We start from the raw sequence: 24,946 nt of genomic DNA on the forward strand, positions 1-24,946 counted from the left end.
CAACATTATATCAATTATTTATCTCATAGATTGGTTTAAGTCATATAACAGTAACAATATTACTTCTTTGTTTATTGGAGGATTGAATCTAATTTTAATTTATTTATTTTATATATATAAATTACAAACAATACATAACAAAATGAACCTTTGTCTGTCCAACTGGGAAGGATTCCCGTTTCAGGACAGCCAAATTGTGTATTTAGTGCATAATATTCTTACAATGGAATGTCTGTGCTGTCAAAACAAATTTTGGGAACATTGTTGATTGCATTCGAAGTGACAGGATGGTTTCTTTATCCTTGAAAGAATCGCAAAGATGTAATTTATTACCAGGGTCAATTTGGATAACATTAGTAATTGCATTCAGAACAGATGAATGGTTTCTTTCGGGACATCACAAGTCTGAGATTCTTTCCAGGGCATTTTGGAGAACATTTACAATTGTATAGTTAGAATTTCCACATTTATAAATCAGTATAAGACATCTGAATCCTATAGTACTTTTTTAGAATTTCTTAGGTGATAGAAATTACTCATTACTAGACCAAAATATATGCCGTATGACATATTAAGTGCATCTATCTGAAATAACCGTTTTAATACCGCGCAAAAATCACAGTTACTGACGACCGTCCGGAACCCGTGAGACTATGGCATCCACAATTTTGATACGGTATGGGGCTGTAGGTAATGGAGAGGGGAAGAGATAGGATAGAGGAAGTACCTGGCCATTCATATCTGGTCACCAAACAGAACCATGGCCATTTTAAGCAACGTTTCAAAAATAAATGGTGGTCTTTCATCAAGGCGATACTGAAAATATCTACCGCTCTGGAACGTGCCGCAAATATACTATAGATAGATTTATGTCCATTAATGTCCATTAATGTCCATTTATGTCCGGTTATTTCCGGGAGTAAAGTGCACAAAATTTGGGAGATGATTCTAAAGTGAACTTTTTTCAAAATTTCAACGTTTTAATTTACCTTTCAGTTACAAAAGTTGAATTGTTTCTAGGGAGAAAATAACATTCTTCTAAAGAAAAATACTTTTCTATGAGAAAAAAAACAACGGAAATTCGAAAAAAGTTTTTTTCTTTTTTGCTTCTAACATCGCGTAGAATCATCTCACAAAGTGTGTGCACTATACCCCTGACACCCTGTATTATTTAATGAATTAATTCTGAAAAGATACAAATACCTCAACACAGGCTTGTCCTAGTGAGGTAAAAAATTATAACATAAAAAAAAGATACAATGTAAAGAAACGATAAATAAATAAATAAAAAAAATCAAATAAAATTTACGAATTATATTCGTTTGATGTATATGAGCTCTTTGATGAAGACATTTCAAATTAATAATAATTGAAAGTAGCACATAACGCACCTACAATATAAATAGATATATCTAAGACATACAATTTGAATACACAACGATTGCGACTAGTCTAGCGCGCTACTATCGCAAGCAAACTGGACAAATAAATTATCTTCGCCAGTTCAAAACGTGAATTTTGAGTAGGCCCACTTGCGTAACACTCTTGTATCATCTTAAATTCATGGGTGTAACGGTCGTTTGGGCATATAGGCAGACGCCTGGGGCCCAAGCATATCACGAACTATGTTATAGACAGTGGCGGTTCGTGGTCTTTTTCACTGTGGGCTCAGAATATCGAGAAAAGATATTATATGTATGGTTCCATGATAACTCAACACAGTGACAATTCAACACACTTTTAAAAAGTGATATAAAGTCATAAGAAACGATGAAAAAAAATTAAACCTAACCTAACCTACTTAAACCAGTTAATAAAGTTTTTGTTTCATCACTTTCCATGACTTTACATAACTTTTTAAAGATGTGATGAATTATCATTGTGATGATTTATGCGGTCACCTATATTTATATACAACATGTTCAAAATTATATTTCGCCATTATACAATGCTAGGTATAACTAACAAGCATAACTTAAACATCAATAAATTCAACTGCTTTCTAGTCGGTATACTCGCCAAACGCGCGCCCAACATCCGTACACGGTTGACATTTATCACATGAGAACGGGTCGCTTCTACGATTCGTTCTTAAGTTCAACAGCTCGGCTGTGGAACGAACTGCCGTGCTCTGTGTGCCTCTACAACAAGGGACTCTTCAAGACCCATGTTCACTCCTTCCTCTCCACAAAAAGACCCTCCACACAGAATCCCCAAAGATGACATAGGCCCTGAGGGAAATTATTTTCTTCAGGGCCTCCTGTGTGGAGTTAAAAGGAAAAAGTCGAAAGCTGAAACCAAACTAGAGAAAGCGCAACACAATATTACATTACTAGTGGCTTAAGAGGAAGCTTCAAACCAAAATGCGTATATTCTTGGTATTCCTTATATCGTAGGTAATAGGCATTAAAATCGCTTGACAAATGGATTCTAGAAACGTTCGATTTCAAGCAAAAAACTGGTTTTTATTTATTTTGTAAATAATTTTATAAGAAAGCAAAAAAGTTAATCAAGTGAAGCTGTCACAGATAATCTTACCTATAATACTATACTGTATATACTGTATATATACTGTATTTTTTTAAAGTTGTTTCCTTTATTCGTTCATAAATTTCTGTTGTAAAATTTTTTTTTTAGTTTTTTGCATTTACCTATATTTTTTTATTGAGTAATTTATTTTTTTATTTGTATTCTACTCAAGCGAAGCGGTAGGAAAACCTTCAATTTATCTAAAGCATATTTTTTCGTTTCCATAATGTACACCAATTCGTTATAAAGATTAATAAAAATAGTGATTTGGCATTAAGCTTCGCCTTAAGACAATTAAAACAAAATTTGTCCCACTAGTTTGTTTTCAAATGCCATTATATAATTCCTTATTTGAAATAATAAAAAAATACGTAAAATACATGGTTTATAACTAATTAGATATCTACTTACAAGTCTTGTGATTTCAGAGTAATTTTTTTTTATTTTAATTTATTAAATTAACTGTAGTCTGCTGCGCATTGCAGTGACTCATCTGTCAGTGCAGATAGAGAAATAATAGCGCGTTTTGCTTTAACGTCCAACAGATGACGATGTTTAAAATAAAAGCATATTCTTACCTCTCACAGGTGACTACATCTACATAATGTAAGTGTAGCGATCGACGAGATTCATCTAGAATGTCTCGCTAAAGGTAAACAATACGAGCTACCTGTCTAAAACACACGTGTTTTCGAATGCAATGTTATTTCAAAACTTCAAAGCAATTGGTGGAGAATTTTTGGAGATTTAAGATTTTGAACATATGAACATTAACATTTTTAATTATATGGATGATAGATAGATAAGAGAAAATCAGAAACATACATAGACATATGAATATTAGTAGACCTGCCCTAAGTGATTAAAAGCGTATTATCCCCACTACCCATACCGGTTCCATTGGAACCGGCTGGGCTGGCGTATGGCCTCAAGTGAAATTTGAAAACGTGACGTCATCATTCTTGTGCGAACTATGGTCGAGGCATCATCGGTTCATTTTACGAAATAACACGGCAAAATGTTGACTTGTACTATGAAAACTTGTAAAAATAGATGTGAAAAAGAGAATAAACCCAATTGTCGTATTACATTCCATATATAAGCATTATTTTACTTTATTTTAAGCATATTCACATCGTATAATATAGATCAGTTTTAGAAACATATTATACTATCATATCGAGAAACGTCTGGACGCGAAACACAAAGCTGGTTGGTTGCTGGGAAGTAAATTATGAACATTTATAAAAGTCTCTTAACTAAATACTTAAACGAAATATTCGACTCTGAAAATACAACCGAATTTTTTTGCCGAATTTGGACTTCGCAAATTTGTTCATAACGTGGCGAGTAATTTGCGCTCCCATGTAAAAATGTCTATTCATTCCAAAGCAGATTTTACTTTTAAGAAGTAAATGGTGATATTATAATGCGAGATGCCTATTTACTGTCAGATTGATTTATTGACGAATCACAGTCAGCCTTACGCCCTTCGTTCTTCAACAGTTGATTTTACCCCTCGCCATTATCTTCTCGTCTATTAATTCCTATGTCTGTGGAAACATACTTTTTTGAACGCGAAGTCTACTATTCACGGGAAAACTAGTTAAATGTCACTATTTGCTTCAAGATATTCAAAAAAGTCAAGTTAGATAATGAAAAACTAACTGGACTTTTCTGCATATCTTCAAGCAAATACTGACTTTAAATGTTATTTATGTGAATAGTAGATTTTGCTTTTTTATTTGTTTTTGGGGTATTATGCCGTGTTTCGCTAACTCCTTCCATAGCCAACGTTTCGGACAGCATTGCAGTGTCCATCACAGCCACAACCTCAAATAACACATCTGCCCTGCCTTTTGGCCGTAAAAATCTTAAATCATAGTAGATTTCGCTTTCAAAAATGTTTTATGGAAGATAGATAGATACGAGAAAATTAGAAACATAGATAAAAACGCGAAGTCTACTATTCACAGAAAAACTAGTTGAAATTTACTATTTGCTTCAATGTATTCAGAAAAGTCAAGTTAGATAGTGAAACACGTTTTTTTAAATCACGAACTCGCCCGGGGGCTTGTGGGGCGGTTTCTCACAACGCCGCGCCACTGTCACAGTTACATATTAAAATAACACAAAAACAAGAACCTACCTTAACATGCCGCATGTAACAGATTGTAACGTGTCCCAGACACGAGGAACTGTTACATAACCCAAACATTATCAGCATGAGCTGAATTTGTATGTAACAGTTATTTACGAGTTTCGAGCGAAATTCGTGACAGAATATAATTATCTCGATTAAACCCGCCCATTTTTGAACATTTGCATTCGGATAACCTGTAATTATCATCATTATTTGTATTATGACTTTCATTTTTTACGTTACTTTCTGATTATTTTTTATTATGTCTGAGATGCGCCTGTTTAATGTCAGATGTGCCTGAATGATTGCAGTTAATGTTAAACTCGGTTATGTCATTAATTTAAGATTTGCCGGTGATTTATAGGAGTTTCAGTGATGTTATAAATGTAATAATTATTATTATGAAATTGTTCAATGGAGAATGTATGTATTGCACGATGGATGAGTAAAATATTCTCGCATTAAACCTCAGCATTTGGAAGTTCTATCCATTTATAACACATTTCTCTTGAACACTTTCAGATTTTTAAGATAATATATATATTTGTAAATCCGAAACGGTAATTATATGAAATTCCCTCGATAGAAAAAAAATGCAAAGTAATCTCCGAAAATTATTACAAACACGTTTTTTCTGTTTTTTAAGTATGTCATAGGCATGAAAATTCACAGTGTATCTTTAAATGCAACTTTAACTTTTTCAGAGATATTTTTGTTCTTTTTCAAACGATTCATGTTTTATTCAATGTTTTCACTATTTTCGCTTAATTATTATCGTTTTTTTTAATATTAGCGCACTCCCTCTAACATCTCATTACACATCTCCGTTTCAAACCATGTTTGAACGCTTACTACGGGGCCTTAATACAGTAACAAAAAAAGGATTAAAATTACTTGGCTTCATTCTCCGTAATGGCAGAAACTTCAAAAATATATCAACATTTTTTTTATTCTAGATAAAAGAAAATTACATTTTCACTTATTTAACTAGAAATAACGAATACATTACACAAAAATATATTACACAACGATATTATTCACTTTCATTGTTTTGTTGATTGAGCATAAAATTAAACATTTTTTTTTTAAATGTACCTACTCTTTTTTCATTTTTAATTTCGTCTGGGAGGCAATTATATATGTTGCTCCCCTCGTAACCAATGGATTGCTTGCCATAATGAGTATGTATTGTGTTTAAATGTATTTTATCGTGTTGCCGTGTAAAGTGTGTGTGTACTTGGGACGTTTGATATTAAAACTGTTGTATTCTTTTGTAGTTCGAAGTCAAGTCGAATATAATTCTTCTATCTGCAAAAAATTCAGCATAAATTTCTAAGATATATTAACTGTAAACTCAATCTTCCAATAGAAACTATAAATTACAACCACTTAATGAAAGATTTGAAATTATTAAAACTTTCAGATACCAGACTTTTTTCCGACTTGACATTTATTTTTAAAATAATTAATGGAATTATAGACAGCCCCGATTTACTGAGTCTAATCACATTCAATATACCAACTAGAACTACTCGACCGACAATTATTTTTAATTGTAACAATAATATCAGGACTGAGTTTTTTAGATACTCGCTTGTACCTATTTTGCATGCAATTGGCAATACTTTCGCAAAAATTGTAGATATTTTCAACTGCATTGAATATAGTTACAAGAGGGCTATAATAACAACCCTCAGTAATAATAACAAATAAGGTTAGCATAATTCTTTTGATAACTGTTCCACTGAGTTATTAGGTACTTGTAAAAGCCAATATGGGCGTAAAATATATATATCAATAAATAAGGAAGCAAAAACATTTTTGCGGGCATTATATTTGAAAGTACCTCGATTGTATGCAGTCCATAATAGGCACATACGCAGAAGTAACCGATGTACTTAACTGCGCGGAATTTAGATACAAGAAGGCTATAATATCATCTGTAGTACAAACGTTGAAAAATCAATGATGCGTTATACTTATACAAAATTGTAAGCAGTCTTGTTGATTCGTCATATTTGTTGGAAAGATTGCATTTCGTTGCTCTGAACGCCACACCAGATCGAGATTTATTCAGTATCATTGTAAATTAAGTTTAACATTTTTAACTATACTCTGAAAAATTATGTATTTATTAATTAACGCCCTTTTTTGGGGCTTTTACATATGGATATGAAGAAATATACATTATATATTGTACATAACTGAATCGCTTCATTAACAACATTTTATACCTATTTGTTTAAAAATAAATTGAAGATGTCCACTGACTTGGTATAATTGTTTCCCTCCATTAGTATTCTGGGCAAAGAGGAATAAATATGGTAGTTATTCATAAATTTAAACTGGCTGAATCTAATACGTGATGCGAAAATTATGACGAGTAATTATTAACTGGTGAATCTACACCACATTTGAAGTCGATTTTGTGGCAAAACTTTTTTTGATTTTAGCTTTCGTTTTCGAGTAAATTGTGTACGAAGTTATAATTTTTTAGTACAATTTGAAAAAAATCGTTCGTTTGAGCGTTAATATTAGCTCTTTGGTCTCTTTTAAAATGCATCAAAGCACAGAACTGGCTCCAAAAGATGTTTAACCCTTTAGTTGCCGGAAAAAAACAAACACGTTTTTTAGGGTCGTCTATGTCATGTAGATTCACAAGATTCTCGCTTATTGACTACTTCTTTATAATGGTTATCTTAATTGGTACACTTTTTACCTATCAATTGCTTATTTTTTTTTATCAGACGAGTTCTGTTATAGACTCCTTCAAGCACACTTTTCGTCCACTTGCTGTCCTCGAGCAATGTGCCAGAACGTGTCAAAGTCAACAAAATGATTATTATTTATGTTACGCAAAGCATGCATGACTTTGATAGACGTGTCTCAAATGTGTCCATTAAAATGCACATAGCATTAAACTGGTTGCATTATACAAAAAAACGGTACAAAATCTGACAAAAAACTGTCACTAGACAAAGTCGGTACAACCCAAGTAAGTATTAAAAATACTACTGCCAACGACAAATGTGAATTGTTACTCTAAACTTTATTGCAAATAATTAATAAAATCACTAAACAATAGTGTTAAACAAGTAGGTACGAATTAATTTGTGAGGTTTGACAAATAAAGCATATTTTCATTAAGATACACGTAAGTAATTAACACTTATTAACTTTCGTGTCATATTCATCCGATCAACACATTTAAAAGATGTGTGATTTCATTTGAATTCGCTGTTTTTTAACGTATTTCAAATTAAAATATTGTTCATGATGGCAGTTGAAAGATTCTTTCAGATTTTAGCATTACAAATCAACGTATACAATTAAAAATATTAAAAAATCGAACCTAAACAGGGATAATTTTTTAAAGTAGTTCATGTGAACTATAATTACTGTTTTATACGAAACTAAAAAAAACATATTTAATTAGGCAGAGGTAATAAAAGTTACTGTCACTTCACTTCGTTTAACATAAAAATTTCAAGCCTTGACAAATATTTTTAATTTTCGAGAGCGTTTACGGTAAACAAAATTTCAAATTCAGACTGAAAGCGTGGTATTTTTCTTTCTAACACAATTTAAACGAGATTTCTCACCATAATACGAGACAAGATAGCGTAACTTTTATGACACCTTCTCAGGCTGGGAGATATATCTCCCGAAAAGACGGTTGAATCTCATTTGTACATAAATCAAAAGGTATTTACTAAAAGTGTTTTCGGTAAATGCCATTTATACCATTGGCGACACCATACGATAAAGTAAAAGGTGCATTTGCAACATCGCCGTGGTTTGTCCGAGCCTTTTTTCTGTTATTTTCCTTCGTGTTTGGCCTTTCTTTCTCGCGTTTTATTCGGCGGTTTTCCCCTTGGTCGTTTTATGAACGGGTTAGTTGGGTCCAGAGGAGGGAAGCTGTACGACTATGACTGTGTGTAGGTACTGTCACCAGATGGAGGCTGTAATGGTCCATCGAGCCGGATCCTACGGCAGATTTACAGTGGCCATTAAGCGGTACGAGATTTGGGGGCTCTGTCTACAGTATGTTTCAAATATCGCATTCGAATTATTTTTTAAATTTACTTACCGACCATCGTGCAGTTTGTATTACGTGTGTGCGTGTGTATGTTGTGTGTGTGTACTCTTATTGAACAGTTTATATTATTGACATGATGCCACTTTTGAATTTGGGCAATGAGTACGAAAAAATCATATCCAATGACAACCCTGGTGAACTTTATCAAGAGACCGGGTTACTGTTAAACAAATGAAGTGTGGCCTTAGTACTCACGGGAACTATGCATACATCATAGCTTTATTAATTAAATTAAAAATATTACCTATAAGTAGGTATTTCTTATGGTTTTTGAGACATTCTGTATATCAAAATGATCTTTGGGCAGCGCTGTGACATGAATACTGCAAAGAAGCAAATGATTGCATAATGTTACTCTGCTCCGAGTAAAGTCTATCTGTAACCGGGTGAATTATAATGCGCCTTGTATTATATAATCACGCACGCTTTAATGGTTTGCTTACTGCTGTTAAACGCTCCTTATATTGTTAATGATTGTGTTCATAGCAACATACTACAAGATTTTATGGCACTTTGATAATAGTCTCACCTCTGGAGAAAGAATATAAAGGATAAATAAATAGAAAAACTAAAATTAATTTGTGTTTGAATATATATCGAATCACTCGCATTTTCTGTCTATAAATTCCGTAAAAAAAGTCTTTAATAAAAATAAATGTTTTCTTATCTCCCCTTTTTTGTAACAAATAGAGATAATTGAATGTCTTGTGCTGTGTATTTTACTTACGTATTATTAAAATGTTGTTAGTATGCATACTATGAAGTAATTATAAATATATTACGTGGTGTATTTTTTAGTGCAGTTGAGTGATTTCGATTTCAGTCTGTATTTGGTGTCAGTAAATTTTATATTTCTGATCTTCCTATATTTTGTATCCAGCTTTTTATTTGAGATTTAAATGTTATGTTATAATATTGTTGTGAGTTTTGAATGAAAGTGAGATTTAGTTCGAAGAGTTTGGTACTGTAGCATAGGAAACTTTTTTGACCAAATGTTTATAGTTGCTCGTTGGATATGTTTTTGACCCTGAGATCTAGTGTTTCTAATATTTGTGTTAGTTGTTTTTTATTTATTTTTATTTATTTATGTCTATTCTTGAATACACATTTTACAAATGATTACAGTGGTTTATATTGTAGTACAGAAAAAAAGTACAAAAAAAGGTATAAAAATAAAGAACATAGGTTGATATAGGTAAAACTGTGTGTGGGTGATATTGTATGTTAGGTGAGCACCTCACTAGAAGAACCTGTGCTGAGGTGTTAACGTGTTTGTGATGACAGGTATTTATGTGTTGTGGTAGAAAGTTATTTTTTTATTATTTTTTTCACAGACATATATTGAAGCATGAAAACACACTATATGTGAGTGTATGTATTTTTGGATAATTCTTGAAAAACGTGTATAATATTTAATTTTACTAACTATATTTTGGTTATGTTTGGCTTAGAATTATAATCTTTTGAATAAAGTGATTATCTTGATTTTTTAACCAGGCTACGATATGTTTTTTGAAAAAATTTGTAGATGTGTTTGTAGTCAATAGTTGTTTCAAAGTAATGGGCATACTGTTAAAAAGTTTGGTTGCGTAGTAATGAAAGTGTCTTTGTCCATTTGTGGTGTGTGTTATCGGAATATTCAGTGTTTTATTTGTTGAGGACCTGGTTTTTAAGTCTTTGCTAATTCTTAAGTTTTGTATTTATGAATATAAACGACGATAGTATTAGATAGAGTTATTTGATTGACATGATGGTAAGATTGTTGAAGATTTCGTCAAGGCTAGTTCTTACAGAGATTTTCAAAATCATTTTCATTATGGCTTTTAATTAGTGATGATTTCAGGATATTGTCATTTGCACTGCCCTTCCGATAACACCGTATTCTTACAGTGATTGGCAAAAAATCATGTAGACCTCGGTCAAGTTTTTTTCAATGAGGATATTCCTGAAGATTTAAAAAATTATGTATATATATTGTAAGTTTGCGTTCCCATACGTCGCGTATTATTTGGGACCAGTTCGTCATTACCAAAACATTGCAAGTCAGCTAAAAGATTTTATATTTTTGTTTGGCTAAATACTCAACGATCGAGCAAGGAAAAAAACCTCAAATTTTGATTTCATGAAGTATAAATTTCGTTACTAATTTAGCATTTTGTAAGAATACTCGTTTTTGTTGTCTGTTTATTGTCTTGATTGTTATTTCATTATTTTATGTGAACTTGAACAAACAAATCTTACCATGGTAGTACAATTTACCTTTCAACAAAACGTTGGCAGTTTTGACTGTCCGTCACTGCCAATGTATGGACTTTTATATAAACGGTGATGTTTTAAGTGATAGGTTATTTAAATTTTATTTTGTTTATATTTCATTGTGGTAAATTTTCTCAATCTAAACATTTCTCGAAAAGGCTTTAGCCGCATTAAATTAGCAGATCTAAACAGCCAAGTACTATCCAACCTTTCACTCCACCATCATCTCTTTCCCATCCTCTCTCTCTTTTCAACCCCTCAACATACCTCAATTGGAGATGCTATAGTCCCCCTGGCCCCAGACAGTGGGAAGCAATAGGAACATTCGCGTGGTATTCACTCTTCAAGGATAGGCAGAAAGGACCAACCGCCAAACAGCTCAGTCTTTAAACACACTCCTTGCTTCATTCAGATCCATACTTTGTCTCATTCATACCCTTCTGTTATTTTGATTCTTGACATGGCTTGTCTCAAGTATTTGGTTTACTTGATCATGTCATCTTCTTCGAGCGTCCCCGAATTCTTACAACATTCATGTTCACGTCATTACACTTCTTTCGTCGTTCATTCATTTTACAGAATTCCGTTCAAATAAGAGAAATATCTCACAGATAAGGTACATAAAAATTTTCAGAAAACCTTCATTAAATTAATTGTGTATAATTTGTGTCCAAAGACCGTTTTAATCTTCACAGCATTTATAGACAAATTATGCGGAGAGCCGAAATGTCATCGGACAGTAATCGCTTTGTTTATGGTTGCATAAATTTCTTGTCTATGCTAATTGTACACTTTCAGACTTATAACAAAAACAAATGTAGTTTTTTTTAATTTTCTGTGATCTATGACATTTCACCAGGCCATTGTGTTAACAAAGCCTTAGTCTAGCAATTAAACTATTAAATGTCAATAACTAATTACTATTTGTGAAACCATTTCGCAATAAGAGATAGAACGTGTTTTATTTGAACTTACTGATCCCATTAAATGAGTTTTATTATATTTATTAAACACGTAGATAATGTTATTAAACAGGGTCTAACAGCAAGTACCCGAAGGATATTAACCAGAAATTCCTGAGCTCATATGAAGTCGAAAATTTAAATGCAGTTTTGTTTGCTGATGGTTTTTTTTTCAATTCGTTATGTTGCAGTAGACTAGTGTTTTTCGTCGTGTGGTTATAGTGGGTATGCGCACTGCTTTGGTTTTAGAGTTACAATGGTCGAATTTAGAGTTAAGTATATTGATTATTTTGTGTGATATAAACATGAATCAATGATTTTTATGCGTGTTCTAGCTGATGTGTACCCGGCGTTAATCGGGGTAGTAATAATAATAATAATAATTAATTGTATTGGAGAGTTGAGCGCAGAAATATAAGGATTTATGCTTACCATTCAGGATAGAGTCATTAATACTAAAAATTATAGGAAGAATATAATCAAAGATACAAATCAAATTGATAATTTATGTAGAAAATTTTTGGCTTTTCCGGAAACTATAGAACATACTATATCGGGATGTTCTATATTAGCACCGTCCCAGTATATATTTAGGCAAAATCAAGTTTTAAAAATAATTTACCAAAGTTTGGTAATTAAACATAACTTTATTGACTGTCATAATATAATTCCATATTATGAATACGAACCAAATTCATTTTTAGAAAACGAATTTTATAAAATATATTATGATAAAACTATACTAACAGACCGAACGATTAGTCATAATAGACCCGATATAGTTTTACATGACAAAATTAAAAAATAACTTACATCATTGATGTCGCTATTCCAAATTCTTGTAATATTCAAAAATCTGTTAATGAAAAAATAAGAAAAAAAAACAGATTTAGGAAATGAAATAAAAAGAATTTGGCATTCTGAGACTATAAAAATATTACCATTCGTTATTTCGGCTACTGGCATTATACCTAGCTCTCTCATTAAAAATTTAAGCGTATTAGATCTGTCAAAGAATTTATATATAAAAATGCAAAAATCAGTCATTTTAAATACATGTAGGATAACGAAAGATTTTTTAAATATTTATGTTGAGGGATCAGTAGGATTTATAGGCCCTGTTAGGAGTTCTACCGAGCCGAACCCTCTGATATGAAAATATCTGGAGTCGGTGAATTATTTTCCCATTTGATCTCTGGTGAGTTGACGTGTTGTTCTTGTATTGTTTTGTATTTATTTTGCTTATATAATGAACTTGCAAAATGTGGATTGACTAGATGATCATTTGCGGAAAAGTGTGTGGAAGGGTTTAGTTTTTCCTGTGGGGAATATCCAACCCGGGCATAAAGTAGGAAAAATATTAAATAATAATTTTTGGAGTAAAGTTATGAACTTGTGAATTCTAGTGTACTTGAAAACTGCGTCTATTTTTTACCCAGAATAATATTGTTGAAAATGTTTACTTTTTACAATTTTTTTTCACTTGATCGTGTCATTTCTTCCTAGGGCGTTCCCGACTTCCATCATTTACTACTGTATACCACATTGTTACTATTTAAAAAAAAAACATTATATCCACTTTTGTTCGTCTCCGTATTTCATTCCAGTGCAGAGATAATGTGTTAAGTCTTTCCGACTTTTTTTACCATTCAAACTGCTCTCTAAACACTCCTGACACTAATAAGAACAAACTTTAATATTTTCAGTGAAGTCAGTCCAGTAGTTTTGGCGTCTATATGGGATAAACAAAGAAACATTCTTTTTATATACACATAGAACATTACTAGTTGAAAGTATGAATTATAGTCTTGGTGGACGCGGTGCACTCTCTCGCTGCAGCAGTTGGTCCAGTTTCCTCACCATCTAGGATTTTTGCTGCAGAGTCTCCATCTTCGTGTCTGTTTCTGTACTTCATCACCTGTTCCTGTACTTCATTTAATTTAACTTAATTTCAATTTATTTTTGTAATATTTATATATTTTTGTAATACCTGCATCAACTGTAAAGCGCCCCTGAGGTGATATTTCATAAAAGCAGCGCTACACAAATTATCCAATAATAAATAAATAAAAATAGTTTTCTAAGAGTGTATAAATTCTTAAAAACTTTATTTACCTAAATATTAACCGGTTTGTTTGTTTTGCAGTCTGGAGATGATAAAGACCACATCGGGGACACGTACCAAGATGAGGAAACCATGGCTGCCCTTGTCATTCGAAGAGACCCACACGCTGGTCATCTTATTGTGGTAAGTAAATCCTAAATCAATGAAACCCCACATCAATACCACATTCTCCACTATTAAATTCCATTTTCCGACTCGGAACACAAGACAAAATGTAACATTCTTCTGCAATACATACACAACCAACTATCAGACATACTAACTAACCAATAGAATGAGTGATCTGATTTGTTCACATAAAAAATGTGAATATAGAGACTTCATTAACTAATTAACTCAATGTTTAATGTCAAAATGTAAACCATGGGCTGCCAATGCATATTCAGGTTGATATTTCAATTCAACATTGCCAATTTGTTAAGGCGATGCACTACGTCGTGTAATATTTTTAAATTGAGCAGCTATCAATAACAACCCTTACGTAGATGGCGATAAGGTTTAAATTCCCGCTTAACACCATCCGCCTGTTTTGATTTATGCAAGAAAAAAACATGGCCAAAAAGTGCCTTTTGTTTTATTTTGTGGATGTTCAGGCATAAATATTTAATTTTTTTCGATCATTTTTTAAATAACTTATTTTGCCACAATATTCAATAAAATCGTAACCGAAAATGGGTTCGTAAGTAGGAGATTTTGAACTTTAAAGCAGTTTTCAAAGGCCTTATACATTATTTTTTTCTGGGCTTATAAAAAGATTTATCTAAAAAATACTCGATCATTTCAAAGGCCAAGATGTATTCTACTCGCAGTATTTAATTAAAGCATCTGAAACATTTCTAGGCGACCAAATTTTCAAACCAAAAACACATGATTTTACATTACTACGTATGGCATCGCCATAATAGTTTTGGAAGTGTATGACGCTTGACGTTTCGAAATGTCAATTCATAGATGCTTCATCCAGTGTTGCCACTGTATGTCGACTTCTTATTTATTGTGTTATCAATATCGGTGTGGCTATCAACAGCGCGATATCCGATATTGAAAAGTTATCGATTTCACTGTGCTAGACCCCCAGATGTTGTTAAGTTATCGATTTGACCTTGCCTGACCTCCTGATGGTATAATTAAACAATTAATAAATATGTCTCGTTTATGTAAAAACCGCTTCTTAAATCACCTGATTTTTAGTTATTGGCGTTGAACCCGGACGAGGATAAGTATATTTGTTTTATTTGGTCAATATTACAACAAGAACCTCAATCCTCACACGCGGTCAAATAACTTTTTATGATTTAATGTGGATATTGTGTTTATGGCTATGTAACCAATACACCTACGAGATGAAGAGGCTAATAAGAAGAGGAAAGTTTTCAATATTTAGAATATAATAATATTATAGAAACGATAATAATTTTTCGAAATATGACAATGTACTCCATCAACTTTTGTGAAGCAATCACATACATACACGCGGATATATGATGAAATTACAGCAGTTTAAAGTTTTTTTTGTGTTCGTCACAGTTATTATATAATGAAAGTAGAATTATGTTAGTAAGGCAGTTTTACATAATACAGGCTCTCTGTAAATTTTTCAACAACCTTGATACTGACAAAAGATGACAACAAGTGCGCAACACTAAATTGGGTTCTTTTTTAATGTATCAGTCAGTGAATACCAGAACATCCTTTGAACAAATGAGTTTTTCTTATAAAACTCCGTTGCTTTATAATATGCTCAGTGAAAATATAAAAACTAAAGATTCGTCAAATTTATTCAAGAAAATGGTCAGAAATTCCATATTAGCTGAGAGTGGTGATTTTGGATTACCCATAACGTAGCTTCTGACATTAATAACTTTAAAAAACCCATATTCGATATAATCCGTCTATCAAATATAGGAATTACCTAGTGAGATGAGCAGCGGAGGAAAAAAAATTATATAGGAAATAAATGTCAGTCCTATCCGATCGGCATTTGGATCAGTTGGTAGAGTTGTCGACTCCAGTTCCTGGGTAGGAAGATTCAATCCTCATTCAAACCATTTTTTATGTGTAAACAAACATTTAAAAATAGATATACACTGGTAAAAAAACATAGTTTTTATTTATAAATACTTTCAGCTTCATGGCAAACAGATTCAATACAAAAAAGATCACTTGCGATGCGATTGAAATAGTAACCGGGCAACTCAACTGTTGTGTTCCCACAAACAGTTCTACAACTCGTCGTGGAAGGAGAATTTAAATAATGAGTTCTATGTGTTAAATCAGGGATTTATTAATACTTCGCGTATTACAATGGTGACTCTATAGTCGACCTAACTAGGAGCTGGCTAAATGAGATCTAAAAACACCAAATTTGTCTGGAAGCATTCTAACTGGTCCTGATGACTACTGGCTACTAGCTGCCATCTTGCGGACTTCCAAGCAAGCTCTATGCACTGCCCTCTATGAGTGCATCTGTGAAGCACTTACAACTCAGCACATCTTTAAAAAGTGTTCTAATTTCTTGAAAAACGACGAAAAAAAACTGGTTAAGTAGTTAAGGTTTATAGATTAGTTTTTTCATCGCTGTTAATGACCTTATATCCATTCTTAAAAGTGTGTTAAATTGTAATTCTGTTGGGTTATCATGGAACCGATTGAAATGATACCTGTGAGCCAAAATCCATTGCAAAAGATTCGTACACTACAATTTGAAGGTCTCTGTCAGTTTAATACGCACATTAAATTACGGCACAGCATTAGCCAAAGATACGTCTGCTTTATCAGGAATTACATCAGCCTAGTACGTGATGCCTTACTTGTTGATACGGCCACTGGCCAAGTCGGCGTAAGTAAGTTAAGGTTCCGCCAAATTGGGCGCTGATCTACTGGTGCGAGTGCAATCATTAAACACGTTGCTAATCAATAAACCCACTAACATACTTTTGATGACCAAAACGATCGAAGCGACCAGTCAAGATACTGTGATGTTACAAAATTAAAGCATAATGGAAAACAGATACTTTTTTGATATTATAAAATAATATTTTTTTGTGTGCCGTTCTGTTTGAAAGCCCTTTTCAGTCTCGGATTATTAGGTACTGCATTTTAATGGGCGTTTTACACGATGTGTTTTTTCATACCGATTCCCATACGATAACCATCTCGGGACCCACATGAAAAAAATTGCTTTGCAAAACAATTATCCGTTGATGTATATAGTACTATGTTTCTCCTTGATTAGGAAAAATACACAGATGTCACTTATAAAATAAATATAATTTTTCACTTTTTCAATAATCGCAAAATTACCATGTGGCGTCATTTCAAATGAAATGAAAAAACCATCTTCGTTTACACTACCATGTTTAGCAAAATTTTTAAATACAAAACTTTGTAAAATACTTTATGTATGAAAAAAACATTGGTTTTGAAACAAGTTGATATTTTTTTGAATAAAATAGTGGTGTGAACAAAGTTTGCTATTTTGAATTAATTTAAATGTCATATTCAACTTTTATAGGGACAACTTTTCTTTATTTTCTTTTAGTTTTTACCCATCAATGTAATACACCATTGAATAAGAACATAATACTAACAAATCTAAACAAAACATGAAACAGGACAAAATACAGAAAATTTAAAAAAAATTAGCTGTCACAACTATGAAAAAATAATATTAATTGCAAGATAATATTTTTTATTCAGAATTTTAAATATGACTATTAATAACTAGGTCTTAATGGTCGATTGGTTGTGAAGCTGTCCCGGTAAGGCAAGAGATCCTGGGTTTGATTGTGACCGTTACGCTTTTTCTTCTGTGTCTTATTCTGTTTATATACATCATAAACAAATATATAGTTATTGTCCAAGTTTCAATTAGTCAATTTTATTAGGCAGTCTATGTACAGCGAATTTGACTTGTATTTTTGTATCTTGTAAGGATAGTGTTCTGCTTGAATAATTTTGCAGCCTTTTGCTATATCCTCATTTCATAGGACTGCGAACCAGCCACAAACGACAAATAATAACCAACAGCCATAAAAAACATTGACGACAAAGTTCAACGAAAGCACAAATCAATTCCTACGCACACTCGAGTCGAGAGCGGAGAGAGAGCGTTGACCTTCTATTGTCGCCGCTAAAACTTAACACCGCGACACGCGTGACGGCGATTTATGAGTTATTGTGTCACAGTTGTCGTGTGCAGTGACACACTAAAAAAATGTCGCGATCGTTGGTTATTGCGTCACACCAGGGACAATGCCTTATCGGTTTTTACGGCACTTGTCGCGGAAAGAGAAAACAAAAGATTTGAATGACCTGAAACTATCGGCAGGTGGAATGGTCCATTGTGGATTATCGAAGACAGGATGGTCGGCCTTTTTATGAACTCAACATATTGGCTTCTTCTAGATAGTGGATACACAATTTTTAACCTATTAGATTTATACTGTTAGTAGATGAAGGCAAGGTATTTTGTTTACATACATTTATGTTTTTCCAACGGTGTATTTGTATTTTCGCCTTGGTTGCAAAGCCCTTGATTTCTTAGATCGAATTGTCTCAATTCACTGAATTGGGTTAAACCTGCTTTCAATGGACAATGTTTTTTCTCTTGTTCAAGGTCTTTAAATGCATTGAATTCCAAATTTTTAGAACCGAGTTGAAATCATTGACTCAAATATCCTGATAGAAGCTAGGCCAAGGTTTGCTGGATAGCTTTTAAAGTAATTTATAAATGTTGTAGCCCAAAATAAAAGAACTCATGATAGTCAAATTTTGATCTGAGCAGATAGAGAAACAATAGTGCGTTTTACTGTTACGTCCAACACATTGCACTGTTTTTCAAAATGCAAGTTTTTTTCCTGTCACAGTTAAAAATAGGTTAGTTTAGAAATATAAAAACACACGCGTATTCTAATTCAACGTTGGGTCAAAGAACTTTCGGAGACTTGAATATAACGGAGAGAAAAATATTGTAAAAGCACTTACAAAAATAAGGACTTTTGTTTAAAAAACAACTTTCTAATCATTTTTTTAAAACATTAATATTATTTCCCGAAATCCTGACCTTGTAATGAAGATCAAACTTTAAAACTGAGTTTACTGCAAAATATTTTTACAATTATACTTGGCTTATTAACATGGCGCCATTTTCGTTAAAAAAATCACCCCAAGGGCGCTTATGTAAGTTTCCAACGCTTATGTTAGTCCCTAAATATTATTTCTTCTCTAATGACACCCACCTCACAACGCTGCCCAACCTGGTGGCGACATAGCGCCCCTACCTTTACACTGTACAGTCAAGGGCGCTCTTGCCACATAAAAATATAAAATAAAAATGATAAATATCTCCATGAAATACATTTATTTATTTGTGACATCTTATATGATAAAAGAATATCTACCGTCGACGCAAAAAACTTACAATTTTTTTATTTTTTTTATTGAATATTTGTATGTTTTTTACAATAAATATACAATTATACATATTATACAGTGTTATCAAGGTAAATAATAATAGCTTTTCCTCGCCATAAAGAGACGAGGCTCTTGTGTTTGGTGAGTGAATCCTAGCTCAATTATATGGAATCATGTAAGTAAGTAAATAATATATTTGCAAAACCAAAGGGATAAGTAAGAAATAGGCAAGATTTATCAATAATACAGTTTCAAGATTTGAAGGAAATAATAATAAGAGTAAGATATGGACTTTTATAGTAGTTTTAGGTATTTTTTTTATTTAACAGAAATTAATAATTAAATTAATAATTAATTAAATTAATAATAATTCACAATCTAACAGAAATTTTATTTATTTAGAATTTAGGGCACTAGTACTATTTACATTCATAAGTTTGTTTTTTTTTACATATACATAGTACAGTATTAAATTTTGATGAGTGAAAAATTAAAGAATTAAATTGAAACATAACAAATAAAATAACAGTAAAGATGGATGCAATAACATAAATCTGTTATGTAGTGACCTCGTTAAAATAAGTGGCGTTAAAATGCGTTATTAGTGCAGCTTTATACTTTACAAGGGGCATATTGAGAGTATCTGCGATTTTAGCATAAAAGTTCCCAAGTGTGTGCAATTTATTTATAACTGAGTTATATCCTGAGACTGTGGTATAATTGTCACAATAATACATACTAGAGGACCTTGATATATTGGTAAGTACATGAAATTGAATCAACATTAATATATCAGGACTATCCAACTGATAATTTATAATTTTGTAAAAAAATATATTTAAAAAAAAATTCTTCTATCACTTAACTTTAGCAATTTCAATTAATGTAATAAGAAATCATAATCTATTATTTCTAAAGGAATTCCAAGCCTAAAATTAATACTAATAGACTCTTTCAATGGTATTAATGTTATTATTAAAGACAGGTGACCAAATTGTAGAGTTGTACTCTAGAATACTTTTAACGAGAGACGTTAACAGAATTTTTGATGTGTTGATATTTTTAAGGTACATAGAGGTTACGTGAGATACAAGGCAGAGTAAAATTATAAATAATTGTTGACATCGACTTATTCACGAATAAAACCTAGGTAGTAAGTAGTTACAATTTGTTGCACAGAGCTGACTGCTATTACATTATCATAACTTGTAAATGACTAATTCTAAAAAGCCCTTAGGTGATTTTTCACTAGAAATCGTGCTGCATAAACACTAATCGTCCATTTAATAAATAAAAACTTTGATACAACTGCAACTGTCTTGCATATTGATGAAGCCACGTAATTTGCTCCAGATCACGTATTCTGTAGTATTGCATTTGGTTGTATTGACGCAACAATTCGAAGTTGACACTGCTCTTATTTTCCTCGTGTATATCGAATCGTGTCACTGGTTGCTAGTGATTATGCGCTTATGGACACACCACCTGTTTCTATCGTTCATTCGATTCATTCAGCCTTCAATAAGTTTGTAATAATTTACTTCTGGCTTTAAGAAGTGGAGAACTCAATAATTGGTAGTTTATTAATATGACACGTGCCAATTACCATCAATACTATAGGAAACACCTTTGAAAATTTTGTACTAATTGCAGAATTTATTTTATTTTATATACAATATACATATATGTATATATTTATAAATTATGAACAATACAAAACAAAATAAACCTTTATCTGTCCAACTGGGAAGGATTCCCGTTTCAGGACAGCCAAATTGTGTATTTACTACATAATATTCTTACAATGGAATGGCGATCCTGTCAAAACAAATTTTGAGAACATTTTTGATTGCATTCGAAGTGACAGGATGGTTTCTTTATCCTTGAAAGAATCGAAAAGATGTAATTTATTACCAGGGTCAGTTAGGATAACATTAGTAATTGCATTCAGAACAGATGAATGGTTTCTTTCGGGACATCACAAGTCTGAGATTCTTTCCAGGGCATTTTGGTGATACTCTCCAACTCTGATACTTATTCATTCGTCTCTAATCTTCAAACCTTCCCATTCTGCTCCAATCCACTTACATACAGTCAGTTCATCTCTTCCCCAGTCTGCTTCTGGGTCACTACCACCGAGGTACCTACATGGTATTTGTTAAATATTCAGGTCTTTTGAAAATTCTCCTTTGAAAATCCACCGAGTTTTATTTTACAACTAGCTGACGTGTACCCGGCGGTGGTCGGAGATGTTTTGGGGTAAAGTTTATAAGTCAAGTTAACAACACATGCATATTATTATATTTTTAGAAAGTAAAGAAAAGTCGAGAAACGCTGGGTAAACGTCAGCTACTACGTGTATGTGTATTCTAAATATAACGACATCCGAATGGACCCTGCTCAACAGCAAGATTGCGATCCTCACCAGCATGACATTTGGCAAGTTACTCCTCCAGGTTAAGAGATAAAACAGTCTATGCTGTCGGTGAAGGAGGTAACCACCAGAAACATACAAATGAATGCTCTCTACGATAGCCGAGTTTTCAAATTATCCACGAATCACATCCCATGGTTCATTCTTAGCATACCCAAAATATCAGTCGGATGGAGCCACGGGTAGCAGCCGTAATTCCTAACGTCAGAAATTTCTTCATAAGTTAGGTTTGGTTAGATTTTGGATAAGATAAGGTTGTTTTAGGTTAGGTTTCATTTCGTTTTAGCTACCACGTCTCACAATTGTAATTATGTGACGTTAGTATACTGCGTAATGAACCAAGGGCATTGCGTTGTACCAGCTTATTATACTGCCAACTTTCAAGGCCTTCCCAATCTATCCAATACAGTTTTCAATAGTAATCCCTTTCAAGATACTATACATATGCCATAACAAAGTAATCACGAGATAACAGCATTCCTATAAAAGCCAACCACAAAAACAACAATCAAACGTTGCATTCCTATACAGAAAATAATTATATACACTTAGGTGTTTTTTTGTCTTTAATACTTTTTCGAATAGCTCCTTAACCGCAAGATGTATTTAACCTTTGGTAGGAAAATTATTGCAATCTCACTGACATTATTTGAGTTGTAGGAAGTACAATGTTCAATGAACCATGTTTATTTTAATGAATGTTTGTAGAAAAAGATTGCGCTGATATTTGTTGATGAAAATACGCCTTTTTTTATTCTTTCACTTTCTCACGTTTGGAGTGTTAACCTGAAGTCTGTGATAAAAATGACAATCATTTTTACATATACAGGTAGCACATTTTAAAAGGTGGGTCAAATCCCAGAACTGGAAAGAGTGGGAGAGGGCATCCAGAATGAGGCAATCAAAAGTATTCATGAAACAGACCGGACCCTAGACAAACTAAACAACTACTCAATATGGACAGACATTCACTGAGGAAACTGGTAGGACTACTAAAGGGATACTGTCACCTCAGGAGACGCATGCTGTTGTTGGGAGTGGAAAACACCAACGGATGCATAAAATGTGAAGAGGATGAAGAGACTCCAATTCACCTTTGGTGCCAATGTCCCGCTCTGTTGGGAACAAGACTGGGAAGACACATTATAGAACCAGAAGACATAGCGACATATCCAATCACAACCCTGGAAAACTTTAGAATAGCAATCATATATACATAATATGCAGATAGTATAGGCAATCATATCTACATATTATGCAGGTTGCAATGGAAATCATATCTAAATTTATACAGGTAGCAATGGAAATCATATCTACGTTTATACAGGTAGCAATGGAAATCATATCTACATATATGCAGGTAGCAGTGGCAATTATGTATACATGTACAGGTAGCAATGGCAATCATATCTACATATTATGCAGGTTGTAATGGAAATCATATCTTCATTTATACAGGTAGCAATGGCAATCATATCTACATAAAACAAATAGCAATATCCGGTCAGTGGCTGAGTTGACATCGTGTATGGGTCCCATTCAGGCGTTGTGAGTTCAATTCCTCTTCTGGCATCCTCCATCGCAACACAAGCCACATTTTGTGATATTAGTAGGAATTATCATAAAAGTTATTTGTAACCCAGGAATTGTTACCTTTCTTAAACAAAATAAATTACAGATAAACAATAAACTTCGCGTTGATTCCCACTTGTCACACAACACAATAATAATATAATGATGTCAAATGATAATAATTAGGTATCTGCTATTTGTATGTAAATTTCGCTTTTGCCTTTAACCGATGGCACGAAACAATGATGACAATAATTTATAATGGCGGCTAATTATCGAGAATAAATTATTACAGCCGTGTGCACGCATACAAATTAACATCTTATGCTTTCATGCTAATAAATTGCTGACCTTCCACACGTTAGTGTAAATTATATTTGTCGACATCGAATATGACCCAGAATCGTGCAATTATTATAATTATTGATCATTGATTGACTGGCTCCATCGAAGCCAGTGTAAAGATAGACTCCCAAAAGCTAGGCTTACAGTAAATTCCTCGTGTCTTGTTATGTTGTCCTGGAACATCTGTTCTATCAGGTGGTATCTTGAACAAGTCGTAGCGACGACAACGGCTAAAGTTTTCGGGCTATCATTCCAAGAGGAATGGACTATCAATATACAGGGTTTTCCAATAAGAGGTGTTATTTTGAATAGCCCGATATTTCGGTAGATGTTACTTTTAAAGCTGTCATTTTTTGATATTTGACAAGTAGAAACTACGCCATTGATAAAAATGGAACGATACACGCTTCAACAACGCATTGAAATTATTAAAATACACTTGATTGAATCAAATGCAAATCATCTTGAGTGATGAGGCCCATTTCCACCTCGGTGGCTTTGTCAACAAGCAAAATTGTCGCATCTGGGGCTTGGAAAACCCAAGAGTTATTGTTGAAAAGCCTCTCTATCCTCAACGTGTCATTGGACTTTATTTTTTCGAAAATGAGGCTGGAGCAACAAAAAAAAAATATATATTTTTTAGTAGTTTGCATTTATATTTTTTATTGAGTAATTTATTGTTTAATTTGTATTCTACTCAAGCGAACCGATAGGAAAACCATCAATTTATCTAAAGCATATTTTTGGTATTCATAATATACACCAATTCGTTATAAAGATTAATCAAAATAGTGATTTGGCATTAAGCTTCGCCTTAAGCTAGTGCACGAGTTTAAACCTTGTTCAAGACGCCACACTTCTACTAAAACTATATAGGAAGTTTGCGAAGTTATACTTTTTTGTAAATTGTTACTATGGAAAACGTTGAACGTGGTATTCTTTGTTACAACAAACCAAAGAAGTTATTAGGTACTAACGTGATGGAACATTTAAAAAACGTGTACCCGATTCAAAATATATGTATCCGAAGTGACTAGTATATCTGCAATATTTAAAAAACTTGAGA

General features: G+C 32.8%; 1 protein-coding gene across 3 annotated transcripts in view; it reads left to right on the plus strand.

Annotated features, from left to right (window-relative positions):
* Window positions 1–24,946, plus strand: part of sona (sol narae metalloprotease) — a 253,113-nt gene that overhangs the window by 154,898 nt on the left and 73,269 nt on the right. For all 3 annotated transcript variants that reach the window (XM_089648884.1, XM_089648883.1, XM_089648885.1), the window contains exon 4: window positions 14,136–14,237. In XM_089648884.1, coding sequence (XP_089505010.1) covers window positions 14,136–14,237 — 102 coding nt within the window. The remainder of the gene's footprint in view (window positions 1–14,135; window positions 14,238–24,946) is intronic.

Source organism: Hesperophylax consimilis, chromosome 28 (genome assembly GCF_061612785.1).
Source record: "Hesperophylax consimilis isolate HC1 chromosome 28, BYU_Hcon_1.0, whole genome shotgun sequence".
NCBI classification, from domain to species: domain Eukaryota; kingdom Metazoa; phylum Arthropoda; class Insecta; order Trichoptera; family Limnephilidae; genus Hesperophylax; species Hesperophylax consimilis.